This window comes from Scylla paramamosain, chromosome 17, assembly GCF_035594125.1.
Source record: "Scylla paramamosain isolate STU-SP2022 chromosome 17, ASM3559412v1, whole genome shotgun sequence".
Lineage (NCBI taxonomy): Eukaryota > Metazoa > Arthropoda > Malacostraca > Decapoda > Portunidae > Scylla > Scylla paramamosain.
In genome coordinates, this window is record NC_087167.1 from 13,834,875 (window position 1) to 13,852,500 (window position 17,626).

The 17,626-nt window shown below is 45.6% G+C and overlaps 1 protein-coding gene across 2 annotated transcripts in view; it reads right to left on the reverse strand.

Annotated features, from left to right (window-relative positions):
* Positions 1 to 10,786: 10,786 nt before the first annotated feature.
* LOC135108501 (uncharacterized) overlaps positions 10,787 to 17,626 on the reverse strand; it is a 128,595-nt gene continuing 121,755 nt past the window's right edge. For both annotated transcript variants that reach the window (XM_064019585.1, XM_064019586.1), the window contains one exon: positions 10,787 to 12,848. In XM_064019585.1, coding sequence (XP_063875655.1) covers positions 12,722 to 12,848 — 127 coding nt within the window. In that variant the 3' untranslated portion in view covers positions 10,787 to 12,721. The remainder of the gene's footprint in view (positions 12,849 to 17,626) is intronic.

The window sequence follows — 17,626 nt, forward strand, 5'->3', positions numbered from 1 at the left end:
TAACATCATCGTCGTCATGAGCAGCCGTCTACACAGAATCAAAATAACCTTTCATCAAATTATCAGACGCCATTGATAGATAAATTTTACTACGAATGCAAACTAGAATCAGACAACATAGATAAATGATACCCATTCCATAAACTACCTCAAGAATACGAGAATGAGAGAGATAGACGATAAAAGAGACAATAGTTAATAGGTGGACAGATAAGCAGCGCACGTAGGTCAATTTACGAAAAAAAGCTAGAGACAGGAGAGTGAGGTGGTCTGGTCATGTGTAGAGGAAAGATGAGGAGTAAATGAAGAGGAGGATGCTGGAGGTAGACCCACCAGAAGGTAGAGGAACACTAAAGAGGTTTATAGTATTACATTGGAGGAAAACATACGGGTGATGAATGTAGAGAAGGTGTAGATGGATGATCGGCTGTATAGATAGATAGATAAATAGATAGATGGATAGATAGAAAGATAGATAGATAGGTAGGTAGATTTTTTTAGGTAAGAAGACCACTGGCCAAGGGAAATGAAAAAGAAAATAAGATCCACTGAGGTACCAGTCCCCAAAGAGCCAAATGGATTATTAAAAAATTGGAGGATGGACTGATAAATAAGTGATAGAAGGTCATCTTTACTTACATTTTCATCTGCCGAACAATCACTAGGGTCAACAAACTGGTCTGAGGTTTACAATGACAGTTACTTTACATTGCTCGTGACAGATCGTAAGTAGACAGTGAGTGATGTGAGTGCACGTATTAAGTTATGGATGCATTGCCGCGTACAGACCAAATGATGTAAGCTCTCTCTCTCTCTCTCTCTCTCTCTCTCTCTCTCTCTCTCTCTCTCTCTCTCTCTCTCTCTCTCTCTCTCTCTCTCTCTCTCTCTCTCTCTCTCTCTCTCTCTCTCTCTCTCTCATAACGCTCTCCGCTATATCAATGTCTGCACTTGTCTGTTTAACTGTCTGCCTGTTTGCTCAACTCTCGGCTCCTCTCTACATACTTCCGCCTGTCTGTAATTTTTCCTGCATAATATCAAGAGAGTGTCGACTTAAAACGCAAACATGGCCAAGGTGGGAAAATAAACACTTGCAGTAACAGGCACGTAGTCATTATAATAATCACCTTATCGTTGCCTGTCTCGGGTAGTACAGCAAAGTCGCACGTGTTATAAGCCAACCATTACCCAGGTGTCAATGGGAAAGCGAGAAGGGGGAGTACCGTTTATATTCAAGGTTAGGTTTTGTTGGTGTTAAAAGTTAGGTTAGGTTAGGCTGGTTGTTAAATTAGGTTAGGTTAGGTTGGTTAAGTTAGGTTAGGTTGGTTGTTAAATTAGATTAGGTTAGGTTGGTTTTTAAATTAGGTTAGGTTAGGTTAGGTTATGTTAGGTGAAGTGAAAGTAAAATAAGGTAGGCAAAGTAAAGCAAGATACGGTAAGGCAAGGTAAGGTAAGGTAGAGCAAGACAGAGTAAGGTAAAGTGAAGTGAGTAAGACGGAATTAAGTTACGTTAGGCCAGGTAAGATCAGGTTAAAACAGGTGACATTGGGCTACGTTAGTTCCGATTTCCACGGCATATTTACATTCAGAACAGGCTTAATGTAGCTATGAACGATAACCCACCACGATGAATGATAATACCTTAAATGAACAACCCCACGTAGGTAAGCCGACATCGCTATTCTAATGACCAGCAGATGAACGGCAATTAGTGTCAACATCCTTCACTCCATCCCTATTCATTCCTACGCAAATGTCCCGCGGCACCAGTCAGACCTGTGCTTGTCCTTCCGCGGCAGAAGACCCTGCGGGGAGTGTGGCGGGAAGAGGGGCTAGAGGTGAACCTGCGTCCCATTCCTGACAGCACAGGTGACAGACAGCGGTCGATTAACAGTTATAGGAGCAGAGACCCAAAGCCAACAACCACTCGTGAAGGAGGAGGAGGTAAAGAAGGAGGGAGAGCACCAGGGGCAGCGGTGGGAGGTACAGTAATGGAAGGGAGTGGTGAGGAGAAGTGCAAGTAAACTATAGCGGGAGGCGTGAGTGGCGTGGTGTTGACCCTGGCCCATCCACCCCTGACGGTCTGACGGAGGAACACCCATGCAGCGGTCGCTCCCTTCCCCCTCACCTGTCTTGTGTAGCAAAGCGCCGTCACCTTAACGCCGTCAGCCTCCACCCATCCGACAACCCACGACCCACACACACACACACACACACACACACACACACACACACACACACATAGGTTGGGGATTTCTGGCTCTTATGTCCCCCTCTTGAAAGATGACAGTGAAACGCATCAGAAACCAGGAAAATTATGTCTGGTTAAGTACTTGGGAGGGTAATGTGCGTGAAGGTAGGCAATGAAAATTAACTAAGAGGAGGAGGAGGAGGAGGAGGAGGGACACAAGGAAGATATAAAAAAGAAAATGAAGAAGAAAAAAGAGGGAAACGATAAAAGAAGGAGGAGGAGGAGGAGGAGGAGGAGGAGGAGGAGGAGGAGGAGGAGGAGGAGGAGGAGGAGGAGGAGGAACACAAGGTTGAGATAAAGACGAAAATGAAGGAGAAAGAAGAAGAGGAGAAACGATGCAGGGGGTGGGAGTCTAAAAAGAGAAAGTAGGGAAGAGGAGGAAAGGGAAACACAAAGACTCGCCAGAATAGGAAGTCGAGCCTCACCCGACCCGCCGCTGTCCACTGCTTAAATGAGGCAACCCGCACTGGAAGAGAGAGAGAGAGAGAGAGAGAGAGGCTGAGAGGAAACTGAATGTGGCCCCGACGACCTGCCATGACCGACCGGGGCGCGACCCTCCCTGACCCGCTGGAATGTGACGCGGGGAGAGCAGATGATTGGTGAGAGCTTGGTGGGGGGCGGTCGTGGCGGAGTGATAGCGGCGGCGTAGTGGTGGCGGTTGTGGTGGTGGTGGTGGGGATTGAGAAGTGGCTGGACCGGTCCGTACCCCCAACACAAACACAAGCTCTATGCCAGGGGTAAACATCAGTGTCTTAGCCTCAATAGATCGCGGAAGGGCCTCTCATCCCTCCCTAATCTCTCCCTCTCACTCTCCCTCTCTCTCTCTCTCTCTCTCTCTCTCTCTCTCTCTCTCTCTCTCTCTCTCTCTCTCTCTCTCTCTCTCTCTCTTTCTATGCCTGCCCACCCAGCACTCCTTAGAGCCTTCCTTTTATACCTCTCCCTTCCAGAGACTCCCTACTCCCCCTCTCTCTCTCTCCCTCTCCACTCTCCTCACTCCCTTCTCTCTCACCACCGCGCGTTTTCTTTGACCTCTGACCTCAAGTTCCTCCTTCCTAATCGCTTTCCCTCTTTGAGCCTCAACTTTCTTCTGCACCAAATAATCCAGTCAGCGCATTATAATCAACTTTTACATTTTATCTCATAAGGTTTCATTGTAAAAAAAAAAAAAAAAAGGAAAGGACTGGATTGCAGCACGTCGACAAATTTGGTCATGAATTGCATCACTGTCTATATATCCTTCGCTATTCGTCCGTCATCCTTCTTTTGTTGCCGGGCAGTATTTGATATTGGCCTTCGGAACCCCACGCCGCCGCCGCAGCGCCATTAACCCCGGGCGGTGGTTCACGAGTGAGCACGAGGCCGACAATAGCGCACTTCATAACTATCGCCTTAATTAGGATCATTAGAAGCCGCTTCCACCTTGTAATCGTTCATTAACGTGCCATTCCGCCTTAATGGTCATGCCGTTCGGGGGTCCCTATTAGTCACGAGGGCCGCGGCAGGACCCGCGTGCCGCCGCTCCCGACCTGGCGGCCTTTACAGGTGTGCGCAAGTAAGCAGCTTAAGGGTCAGGGACCGGATTGACCCTGCCAGGGCTCTTAGTTTCTGTCTTTTATATGAAGGTTAGGGCGAACTGGCCTAACACGGCATAACGCAAGTAAGGAAGAGAAAAAGGGAGGAAGAGAGGGGTTAAAGGTGCTTTGGTAAACTTTCCCTGAGGAGGCTGCTCCGTCGGATGACAGACGAGGGATGCGAGAGACGCTTAGGCGAAAAGTTTATATTCCGGGAAAACATGGAAAAAAAGTGTAGGTAAACAGGAGGCGGTGGGCGGAATATATTACTAAGCGGGGGCTTCGGTCAGGCCGACAGGTAAGGGGAGGCAGGACAGGTGCGGCTGGCAGACGAAGAGCGTTAGGAAAGCGTCCGAAAATTATTCGTAAAATACTAAAACGTTTGCTTTCCAGACGAAAAGAGGCGTAGTGAGATGCAAAGCGTCCCAACCTCTTAAAAGAAGGCGGAGGTGGACGAGGAGGAAGAGGAGCAAGGAAAAGCACTTTGAACTTTGAAGATTCATAACAACCTTCTGCCGGTGAGTCAGTCGTTAAGCCAAGCACATATTCGTAATCTCATATCTCGCATGAATGTACCTAGTTTGTTTACCAGTCTTAAATTCCATCAGCCTTTTGAGTCCTATGGTGTTTGTCCATCCCGATTCTGTAAACATTGTCAATTTCTTTCTTTTATGGATGAACGTTTATCCACGAACCCGTGTTTGTTGTCTGAAATGGTTAGTGCTTCCCATTACATTACTTGGCCTGTGCCTTATTATTTCCTTGAGGACTTTGCCTATTGTTTACACGGAACTTATTCGGTTGTGCTTAAACGGTACCTCCTTATCGGCTCTTTTTTTTTTCGTTTGTTTATCGAGGCTACGTTTGGTTGGAGGAAGAGGAGGAGGAGGAGGATTACAAAAGAAAACCAAGAATCAACAGACTTTTAAGCACTGGCAAGGCTTTTTAGAAAACTACTTCTAACTAGATACAAGACAGAGATTGGTCAGTAAAGCGAGGAGAAGGATGATGAGTAAGAGGAGGAGGAAAAGGAGGAAAATGAAGAGAATGACTACGACGATGACACAAAAAATGAGGATGAAGAGAGAGAGAGAGAGAGAGAGAGAGAGAGAGAGAGAGAGAGAGAGAGAGAGAGAGAGAGAGAGAGAGAGAGAGAGAGAGAGAGAGAGAGAGAGAGAGAGAGAGAGAGAGAGAGAGAGAGAGAGGTGAAGAAGTATCTACTATCACATTCAAAACAGGAGAAAGAGACAACTTAGGATAATGACAACAAAAAAGACAATGACATCAGGAAGAAGAAAAGAAAGAGAAGAGAAGGAAGGTAACCCCAAACAACCCTGACCACACACTTCATCTCACGGACAGACGACGGGGCACATTCTGCTCTGTCGCCGGCACACCTTCTTTGGCCCCGTCAGGTAGCAGGGTCCCGGCAGCCTCCGCCAGACCGACAGCCCGCCACCCACTCACCGCCAGACAAAAGCCAATTACCACGACACGCTCATCACCGCAGCCTCTTTTTTCCTTCCTTTTCGCTTCCTATTTTTTTCTTTTTTTATTCCAAAGATTAAGTCAACCGAGGGTAATTCATGTGGCAGTTTTATTTTTAGTCGTCCTGTTCCGACGCACCTAGTCTGCCTGTGGGATTGTGACATCTGGACACACACACACACACACACGCAGATATATGTATATATATATAGAGAGAGAGAGAGAGAGAGAGAGAGAGAGAGAGAGAGAGAGAGAGAGAGAGAGAGAGAGAGAGAGAGAGAGAGAGAGAGAGAGAGAGAGAGAGAGAGAGAGAGAGAGAGAGAGAGAGAGAGAGAGAGAGAGCTTCCTTGCATGATCCAAAAACTTTTGGAAAGTCAGCAGTCACGAGATTGAGATAGATGAAGACACATTTCCTTTTTTGTATTAAACATTCCCTCTCTCTCTCTCTCTCTCTCTCTCTCTCTCTCTCTCTCTCTCTCTCTCTCTCTCTCTCTCTGTGTGTGTGTGTGTGTGTGTGTGTGTGTGTGTGTGTGTGTGTGTGTGTGTACAGAAAACATAAAATATCCCATAAATCTCAAAATTCATCTTTAAATCCCTCACAAAATATTCGTGCACAAGTTTCCTACCAAAAGAAAAGATAAAAGTTATGTATAAGATAATACATACATAAAATAATCCTATAACCTTAAAATCTATCTTTATATCCTAGAAAAGCCTTGCACCATGCACCGAGGGTGGGAAAATAAACTGCACTGGGCCCTTAATGAATATCATGAAGAGTCTCAAGGAATCACAGACGGAGATCGAAGAGGAGGGTGTAGTAAGATGCCAGACCACCACGTGGGGCGGTTACGGAGTGGAGCGGAGATGAGATGAAGAACAAAAGAAAGTGACAAACGTAAGAAATTCCGACACACAATATTTAATACTTCCCTAACAAGGATAGAAGAAAAAAAGAGGAGGATGTGCACGTACAGGAAGTGTACTTATGACTAACAAGGACAGAAAGGAGAGGAGAAGAGGCTGTGTAGAGATAGGGAAGATACTCCATGAGGTTCTTCAACTTTGAATAATCCTTTTGGAACTTTTCTTTGGGATTCGCACTTCACTTGGCCTTTTCTTATAAATTTTCTTGTCTTCTGGTCAGTATCCCTCTTACATTACAAAAAAAAAAAAAAAAAAAGACACACACGTCTATTTCAAATCCTGGATAAGCCCCGTGAAGTGCGGTTTGTTTAAGGGTCAAGTGTAGGAAGCACTGAAGCAAATTACTAACAAGGGCAGAGGGAAAAGAGAAGTTGTGTTTAGACGTGAAAAATACTTCATATACCACACACGTCATCTCAAACCCGATATAACGCCCGTGCCATGCGGTAGGTTAAAGAGGCAAGCATATTCTTAACTGAACTGTTATTCTGATCATGTTCGAGAGCTAAGTAATAGATTCCACGCCACGCACACCATTATCCCTTATCCTCCCTCCGTTGTCCCTACCCACACCACCATCTCCTCCACTAGTGCACGAACCTGTCACCAACTGGCCCGAGAACCAGTTGTCTTCAAGGAGCGACTCTTAACTTTACAAATAAGAAATGCAGTTCCTCCATCAGGCTCTGAATACAATGGATGCTCCCCGTAAGTGATCGTTTCCTTGTTCTTATGATGGCATGCAGCTTTCGCCTCGCAGGGAGCACGCAGAAAATTCTAACGTTTAACAGTTTTGCCGGAGGTGCATCTTGAACTGAGAAGAGTGTCGACTTTCCAGAGTAAAAATAATAATAGTGATGATAATAATAATAACGAGATGAAGTAAAGGAGGAGGAGGAGGAGGAGGAGGAGGAGGAGGAGGAGGAGGAGGAGGAGGAGGAGGAGAAGGAGGAGGAAGAAGAGGAGGAGGAGGAGGAGGAGGAGGAGGAGGAGGAGGAGGAGGAGGAGGAGGAGGAGGAGGAGGAGGAAAGAAAGAAAGAAAAAAAGAAAGATTGAATGAAATAAAGAAAGAAAGGAAAAATTTAATTAAATAAATCAAGGAAAAAGAAAAAAAAGAAAGAATTATGACCAAACAACCTAATAATATATCAGTCAAATAATGAAAGCTGCCAATCAAAACATAATTTATGAGTGACACTTCCACGCCCTTCATCAAGTCTACAGCATAGAATCAACTTAAACAAACTCCTGGGATTCATAACAATAGAAGTATGAAAAGGGGAGCAGTCCTGGCGAGCATCACAAGCAGGCAGGTGGGTGGCAACATTATTGATGCAGGGCGGTGCGGGACCGGGAGCTCCTTGGCAAACAAAGGTGGGTGTGGCGGGAAGGGTGAAGGACTCCTGACGACAAACAAGAAAATGCCGATCTACCTAACCGCAACGTCTTAAACGATGCGATTTAGCGGAGGAAATTCATTACTGTGCTTGATCATGTTTCTCATTTTTCTTGTCTAGTTCTTTTTTTCTTGCTCTGAGTGGAACTTGTCATGATCATCGCTTGTCGTGTCTCGGCTGCCTGGCTGTGTATGAAGCAAAGGTTGTCATTCTGGGTTCGGTCACTACGAGGAACTCTGATTCCAATGGACATCATCCTCATTCTATTGGATAGGATTCTTGCCATGAGGGAATTAGCTGCTTAAATTGAGTGTAGTTTGTTCTATTCAGTTGCATTCAATATTCTACCATCTTCATCCTATTTCAGTGTGGGTGCGATGTGCAAATGACCACCTTCATTTTAAGGAACACTACACTGCGGACATCGTGGAAGGGTGTGGCCAGTGTCGGGAGTCTGTCAGTATCAAATAAATGGTTTGGTCTTTGTACAAACGATGAATCTTTCCCTTGAAACTCTTAAACATTAAATTCATTATATCTTAGACTGAGAAATAAGAAACACATGTGTCTGTCTTTTACTCATAGAGAATCGGGAACTGCTATTGATTTATCTTTTATTCGTTCATTTTCATCTACAAGTCACGACGTGCCAGCCCAAACTGATTCAACTTAACATGATATCCACAAAAATCATCGCACTCAGGGGTCGAGATACTGGCAACTGAGAGATGCTAAAGCACCAACCCTTCGCCCGGCCGGAAGGGATGGGATGACTAGCAACTTAAAGACGATATAAGAGTGACGCGTGTCTTGTTCGACTTGCAGGCAAAGAATGCGGTGGAATGTGAAAATAATTGTAAAAAGCAGCCTAGATAAAAGAGGACGAATTCCTGGTGCTTTCTACTCCTTAGCTGCAGAATCGTAAAGGAGGGCGTGGCAGGGAGCTGAGGTCACTGAGAGAGAGTAAAGACAAGTCATTGTGTAATTACCGAAGTTCGAGGAAGTAACAAAGTGCCAAGTGATCGACCTCAGCGTGTAATGCTTGTTAGATTGTATAACATGACATTATCTTCCGGCGCAATTCTGGAAGTCAAAGAGGCAGACAGCTTCTGGGTGGCGGCGGGAAGACCAAAGCAAGGCGAGACATGTAACATGAATAGTACCTGCATTTTATTTGTGAGGAACAAACAGGAGTAGTAAAAAATATATATACATGCAGGAAAGAGATCATTTTATATTCTTGTCTCGGTCTGAGTCTCTCTCTACGACCTTTCCCACTCATACACAGAAAGAATATTGTCTGGGATCACCTACGTTTTAACGCGTATCTAATGAGGGAAAAAATACACGAACAGTAATATATATATATATATATATATATATATATATATATATATATATATATATATATATATATATATATATATATATATATTATAATATATATATATATATATATATATATATATATATATATATATATATATATATCCAGAAGAGATATAGTTTAATACACATTTTTCAGTCTGAGTCTTCCTACCAGCTTTCCCCACTCGTACACAGAAAAAGTATTGTCTAAGATTACCTGTGTTTTGTTTACTGAGGGAAAAATACGCGAACAATGAAAAAATATATATACATAAATACTGAAAAGGGATAGTTTAACACTCCTGCTTCGGTCTGTCTCTTCCTACCACCTCTCCCACTCGTACACAGAAAAAGTATTGTGTGTAGAAACTGAAAAAGATGCATCCGAGAAATGTGCTGGCATGTGCTGACCCCAAAGACGAGAGCTCCTGACAAGTATTGAGGCGAATGTGAGAAGGGAGGTCTTTTCAGATAAAGAGGCCAAGCAAACTGATCCCTGACACATTGGAACGTGTCTGGCAGAGAGAGAGAGGAGAGAGAGAGAGAGAGAGAGAGAGAGAGGAGAGAGAGAGAGAGAGAGAGAGAGAGAGAGAGAGAGAGAGAGAATATAACACCCAAGTGACCCGCACCTTTCACCACTGCTAAACAAATGTGTGCTGAATATACAGTAAAAGAAAAATTCGTATCTCTCACCCTGAACCAGAATGTGTGCGTGAGAAAGCCACAAGCATCATCCGCAAGCATTCCTCCTGCATGTACACTTGCCCCCAGTAGTGACGACGCAAAGCACAGCGAATTCCTTGTGTACAAATGGAATAGAAACTGATATATGGATTACTAAACTGCTTTATATCAAGAACTCCGCGAAATGAATAATTAACTAGATAAATAAATTAAATTAATAAGAAATGAGAATGGGGTAGATGGGATGTCGTTGCCTGAAGCTTTTTTTTTTTTTCTCTCTCTCCCTTTTTGCATTTAAATGTTGTGTAAAATATGACTACTGTACTTTGATAAATGCATTTACCCGTACAGTAATATATACTACGGTAGTATGTACTATTCATGACCGCATCTGTTTAAGAGAAATGATTACTCAATATTCATCTTGTCTGCAATAATTATGACCTGACGTTTTCGTTGTGTATTTTGTTTCCTCGCTTGATTCTTTTTTTTTTTTTTTTAAGGTTTTACATGTAATTTACATCCGCAAACATTCGTAATTTTTAGCATGTTGTGCCTTAATCCAGCCATGACGTTTTTGCGGTTCATCTTAATACTCTGCAGGTTTGTTTTCTTAGAATGTGTCTTTTAACATGAAATTTACATGCATACTCAAACATCCCTAATTTTCGGTTTCCTCATTTATTAATATTACTTAAGAGTTATTTGCTATTTAAAAAAATGCTTAAGGAATCTTGAACATCTGCCTTCAGTTCTTATTTCATAACATATTTCAAGTCATCTTCGTGATATTAAATGTTCGTATAATCTGCCAAATCATCTTTTATCATATTAAACTTTCGTGCAACACTACTGTCTCACGCACATCATTCGTAAAATGCATTAAGTCATATTCCATGACGTAAATATTGAAAGTAATAAAATTTTCTTTTCTTCTAAAAGGTCAATGTCACTCGTCACTTCCTCGGAGGCACGGTGACGCGCCCAACACATCGTCTCCTGGAGCAGCACAAGAGGCGAAGGAAGCGGGAGAAAAGAAAAAATGAAGTGTCTTGTCGGTGGCTGCGATAAAGACAAGTTCGGACATCAGCCTTTGTTTTGTGGACTGGGTATCCTTCAGTGGTTGTTTCCTGCACTCCTGCACTCCGAAAAATAAAAGTATAATTACTGTTTGTAAGTACATGTTCACCCAATATTGTTGTTGCATAAGTGTGTTTCTTTCTTTCCTTGATTATGGAATTCTACCTTGTTAAGTTGTTTTCCGAGTAAACATTATCATCGAATGGGCAGGTGCTCAAAAGTTTACTTTCTTCAGGGTGGGCGCCACATTTCATCTTCCCAGACACCGAAAAGACTGGTGTAGTTCTTGGAAGAGAAAGACTCGCTTCGCCATTACACGCCGACGATGCTCCTGACATGTAACCGACAAAATAATAATCGACCTCTCCTCACGTCCCACGCCTGACATCTCCTCATCACAACCCAGATATATTGCTGGATAAGCTACGTGATGGAATTGTCAACGTTTTAGCCACTTCTTAACTTTAGGTTTTCAGCGAATCAGCTTTGCACTGGCAAGCACCGCGATTACACCTGCCGCACTACCTCACTACCACATGTCCCTGGCCCCTCCATCACCCCTACGCTAACACCCGCTGCACTCTTGTTCCTTACGTCAGCACCAATCACGTCAGATTCCGCTGTGGGTGCTTTGCGTATGCGTACACCTGCCTGAGTGGGCGAGGCATAGGAAGCGTCATCAACGGTCGCCAGGCAGTCCCAGCACATTGCCTCGGCCACCCATCTCAAGCACAGCCCCTCCCACCCCACCGAGATTGTCGTTCCGCTCCGTCACAGCGATGACTACCGCACACACGTGTCATTAGCGTCACATGATGGCCACCCTGACGAATGAGCAGCCTGGGAGGTCCTCATCAGGCTCTACTAACGTACAGAAGCCAAGAGCCAGCCAACCAAAAATAATTTGGAATGTCGTAACCACTACTTTGATGTGGTTCAGTTATCATTACGATCAGGCTCCCTATAATACACCCCACACGAATTATAGGTCACACAATGAGAGTGGCATGATCTGTTCCGTCACTGATGTGAAACAAAGAGAATGACTTATTTACCTGTCAGCTCGGGGTGTGTCGAGAAGTCCGGGGGCTCCGGTGTATTTTCGCTGCTTCTTTCTTCGCCCTCTAACTCTTCCTGGTCTTCTCCATCACTGCAGAACGTGGAAGGTGTCGAGGGACCATCACTGGCAGCGTCTCCTGACGATGGGGCACTTGTGGCTCCATCCAAGTCTTGCGTGGCCAAGTGTAACGGAGCGGCGACAGCAGCAGAGACGGCGGGCAGGAGGGGCAGCGTCCACCTCCTGTTTTGCCTTGCATTGGCAGAAGGGAAAGAGACTGGACGTCGTCGGGACAAGACGCGACCTTCCCTCCCTGGTTTGTATCTGTTCGCGCCACCATGGTCGCGACAGTGCTCGTGTGATGAGTACCAGTGCGTGTCAGACCCGCACGGTCCCGCACAGCATCCACACTCGGGGCACGTGGTTCAGGCAAAGTACTATCCTTGAGTTTGGCACTTTTTATGGCTTCAAAAGTTTCAAAAACCACTAGACTCTCGTCCTCACACGTGGAGTCGTCCACTTCGGTCTCTTCAATGCGAGCAAGAACGTTAGTCCTGGCCTTGTCCGCCGCCCTGACACAAAACCCGTCACCAACAGGAGCGTCTATGCTGGCAACGCAAGGGGTTGGTGAGGCGTGGGAGGGCGAGCGGCGGCGAGCGGTGGTGCGGGGCGGTGTGGTGTGGGTGACGGCTAGTGCCCCGTGCAAGACTGTGGAGGGCGGCGGCGGTGGTGGCAGGGGAGGACTGGGCTCTGGGCAGCAGCGAGGAGGGGAGGCGGAGAGGATGGGGGGGAGCGGGGGCACTCCTTCCTTCCCTGGGGGTCGCTCAGGGCACGCGCCGCCACCACCCCCGTGTCCTCCCCAGCACTCTGACCTCTAGGGGGAGGTTGCGTTGGCTGGGGGTCACCCGCACTCCCTGGCGGGGTCCTGACCTCTCTCTTCCTTTTCGCTCTCGCCTTCCTCCTTACCTTCCTTGTCTCCGTCCGCGGCACCTGCATTGTCGTCCTCGTCACTATCGTCCTCCAGCCACCTGCGAGAGGAAAAACAAGACATGAGCGCCTGCCAAGATTATGACACAAAGGGAAAGCTGTGAGGCTGCAAGAAGGCCTGACACCTGCCACCTTCCACCTGGCACGCCACCTCACGACACCAACCTCCTCCACCACAGCTTATACCACCCACACAACGGCTGCTACCAGTAACTGATCAACTCTTCCTCTCTGTTCCTACACTGCATCCTGCACCACACGACACGCTCAGTCAGCATAAACATCATAATTATTCTCCTTCCTTTCACTACACCATTTCATCACACCCACCTAAAACTGTCCATACGTTATCTGATATATTGACATACGCAATACTACACAACTTTCATTTACATACAACATAATATCAAATACCAACTCTTAATCTGAAAGCACCACATTCCTGTCACATAACCAGAAGAGAAGATCCATAAATAAGCCAAAATAATTATGTATAAATAAAGGAAAAGTCACTCTAGCTTACATTAATCAGTATAAACAATGATAGGAATCGTAGAGGGCGAGGCGAGGGCGTCGCTCCACCATACTGCACTGTCTTAATGTTCCTCTCATGCTATTTCCCCGGCCATGACTCAGCACACGCAGCCCATCCCTACCCCCTCACCTCCCTCAGTCCCTTCCCCTCCCGCCCACCCACTGCCCAGAACCCACAAATCTTTAGGTGAGGGAGGTAAGGTTAGGGGAGGAGGAGGTGGAACATGAGAAGGAAAAAACAAGGAGGAGGAGGAGGAGGAGAGAAGCAGGAGGAAGAGGAGAAGAGGAGGAGGAGGAGAGACATTACCCTGGCTAGCGCGGGAAAGGTCAAAACAAAAGAACATCTATTGGAAGGCACTACTCTTGCGTAACGAAGACGAGAGTGAGTCAATAGAGTGAAGACGAAGAAAAACAAGAGAATGGTGCTCGTCGAAGTGCTAAAAACAACACAAAAGTCTGCGAAGACGGGCAGCCAGGTAGGCGGACAGGCAGGCTGGGAAGCGGCGAGGCAGGCAAGCAGGCAGACCAAGCAGTGAGGCCAGAGGGAGCCCAGTACGAGGAAGAGACTGGTTCTCCTCAGGTTCCTCCTTATGGAGTCTGCGGCGTGGCAGAGTGCTGGCGACAACAGTGCCTTTCTTCTTCGCGGTATGTGATCGATCCCTCATCCACTTCCGCCTGCCGCCTGCTGCCTCCCTGACCCTTGCTGCTCATACCCGCCACAATGTAAGAGCGAGGGAACAACGATGTAAGGTGTGGGCTCGGAAACTTTAAGATCAATGTATTTGCTAGCTTATGGCACTTTTGCTTAACCCTTCTGACTGTTATGAGTTCGCTTCAATCAAAAATATAACGGTCTGGTGCAGCTTCGGAATATAATTTTTGAAAGATATGTCATTAAATCTTTAGCGGTCGAACTGTTCAGATCTTTCAGTGAGCAAGTGTTAGTATTTGTTCAATAAAATCAATAGGTGTTACTGCGCTAAACAGTGTCGTATTACCATTCATGGCCAAACGATTATTTTTTGTTATGAATACATTTAACAACCTTCAGTTTTCAAGTCTTGCCATCCAGAACCCTGCCTTAAAACAAAAAGAATACAAAGGACAAAAAGAATACAAGAGCACAAGAACCTTTCTTTTAAGTAAGAGGGTACTGGCCAAGGGCAATATATATATATATATATATATATATATATATATATATATATATATATATATATATATATATATATATATATATATATATATATATATATATATATATATATATATATATATATAATGGGCCACTGAGGTTCCAGTCCCTAAAGTAGAGATATGATATGCTAATAAAGTTTCAAATAAAACACCACATTATTTAAACGTGTGTTGGTATGCAATAACGCGTTTTAACACACACACACACACACACACACACACACACACAGATATATATATATATATATATATATATATATATATATATATATATATATATATATATATATATATATATATATATATATATATATATATATATATATATGCACGCACGCACGCACGCGTGCACACACACACACACACACACACACACACACACACACACACACACACACACACACGAACACTTTAAAGCTCAAGGCACCAATATTCGTATATTTTAAGCCACTCGGCTGTACTTTTCCTAGATAAATATTTTATTATCATTATATCATTTGGATTATTACTAACACACACACACACACACACACACACACACACACACACACACACACACACACACACACACACCCTCTCAACCTCTTTCCACCCAATCCCCAACACACACACACACACACACACACATACACACTTCAACCACTACCACCACCCTCCACCACCTCCCCACCACACACAAAAGCCAACAGACCAACAAATGAACGAACGAAGGAGCAAACAGAATCATAAACCCGAGCGTGATGAACACCCACGCCGAGCCTCCACACCAAGCTGTACCTGAACATACACAGAGTACGTACGTAGGCCACGCATCACAACCCGCTATAATATATATACTCGTGCACATAAAGAAAGATAACCGAGGCACCTCACCGGAATATATCTCCCGCACGCCAGATAGCGGAGGGGGGATGCGCGGCGCCCTTACCGCTCCACCATAAATCTCCCCATGAAAATATTCAATCAATGCTGGATTGTGTATGGAGGTCCCGCCGTTCCTCGCCCCCACCCGTGAATATTAAGCGCGAGACATAAGCTAATGATTTACGTGTCGTCTTAATTACTCCCGCGGTAACGTGAGTGAATTACGGAGGAGGAGAAGGAGGAGGAGGAGAAGGAGGAGGGAGTGAAGCAGATGTGAAAAAGAACCATAAGAAGGAGAAGGAGGTGGTGGAGGAGGTAAAAGAAATAGAGAATGAAGAGGAGGAGGAGGAGGAGGAGGAGGAGGAGGAGGAGGAGGAGGAGGAGGAGGAGGAGGAGGAGGAGGAGGAGGAAGAGGAGGACAATGAGGAGGAGGTGGTGAAGGAGGTAGAAGAAAACATGAAGGAGGTGGGGGAGGTGCATGGAAAACGAACAAGTAAATTAGAAAGAAGAGAAGTATGAGGTGGTGAAGGAGGAGAAAGAAGAGAAGTAGGAGGCGGTGAAGGAGGAGGAGAAGAACAACGAAGAAGAAGAAGAGAAAAAACAAAAACATAACGTTGGCAGTAGTGGAGGTAGTGGAGGTAGTGAGTGGAGTGGCTTATGAGGACTATTTGGCGGCAATGCTTCGGGCCCATAGATGAAGCCTGATAGCGGTGTAGTAGGAGTGGAGGAGATTGTGGGAGTGATTAGGGTATGGTTGCGTGTGTGTGGCGGCGGGTGGTAGTGTCGAGGAGGGTAGAGGTGCGGTAGTAGTAGTAGTAGTAGTAGTAGTAGTAGTAGTAGTAGTAGTAGTAGTAGTAGTAGTAGTAGTAGTGCTTCTCTCATCCTCTCATCCTCAACACCATTCACTAAAATCTTAACAAACGTAAGAGAAAGTTTCGTAATGATAGACCAGTACAAACCCACGCTAGCGGCACAGTACATAGCGCAGCGCAAATATTAAAATGACTGAAGAAGTATTCTGTCACCGTGTTGCGTGGTTGGCAGAGCAGAGTGGCGGCGGGGCGGTCAGACGCAACTCAATGCGAAGGTCGTGAGGCGCGGCGGCTGTGATGTGACGAAAACCAGAGGAGGTATAGACGCATGCCTTATATATGGAGATCTGAGACCGGTTGTTCCATTACTCTAAGAGCTCCATCACGTTCTGCTCCCTCAGTCCCTCGCCTGTCACACTCTCCTCCATCCCTCCTACCCACTAACCTCCTACCCACTAACCGTTTCTATCCCCATACTTCATCCACAGATTTACTGGCGCCACTCACTTTCTCTCACCTATTTCATTCACTTCTCTCCACTTCCAACTCTTCAGCCTCCTCAGCCTTTTAGCTTCCTTGCCTAACATTTCCTCCTGCACTCTAAGGTTCTGGCGGTCCTCGAAAGGGGGAAATAAACGGGCGTAGCCGGATAAGGGAGGTGTGAGTTGAGGGGTGAAGGATACGGAGAGAGAGAGAGAGAGAGAGAGAGAGAGAGAGAGAGAGAGAGAGAGAGAGAGAGAGAGAGAGAGAGAGAGAGAGAGAGAGAGAGAGAGAGAGAGAGAGAGAGAGAGAGAGAGAGAGAGAGAGAGAGATACTTTACATATAAATCAAAACATAAATAAGTGAGGAGAGTAAATTAAAAACCAAGAGGACGAGACGACCCGTGCAAAGCCGAGCCGCGTAACCCGAGTGGAGACCGACGACTTATAAACAAATCATGACAAGCGGGCGAATATAAACTAACCCCTCAAGGAGCGAGCGGCAACAAGTGGGGTGGCAGATTTACGTGCAGTGTATTGAATCTGTGCCCTACACTTCCCAGCCCCCTTTTCTGAGAGTGACAAAGAGACAAAGAGACGGAGAGAAAGAGCAGAAAGACCCGTAGTTATAGTTTCCTCTTCCTAATCATCGCTCTCCTCCACTATAAGCTAACGAGGACCACTGTGCTACACGATATACTGAGGGTCACCAGGGGCATTAAGGGCTTGTGAGGACCAGTTCAGGTGGCTGCACGTGGAGGGAAGGATGGGGTCACTCTAGAGGAGCTTATTAAGGCAAGGCAGACCATTAAGCTGTGCAATCGTGAGTCTGAATAATTACAAGAGAGAGAGAGAGAGAGAGAGAGAGAGAGAGAGAGAGAGAGAGAGAGAGAGAGAGAGAGAGAGAGAGAGAGAGAGAGAGAGAGAGAGAGA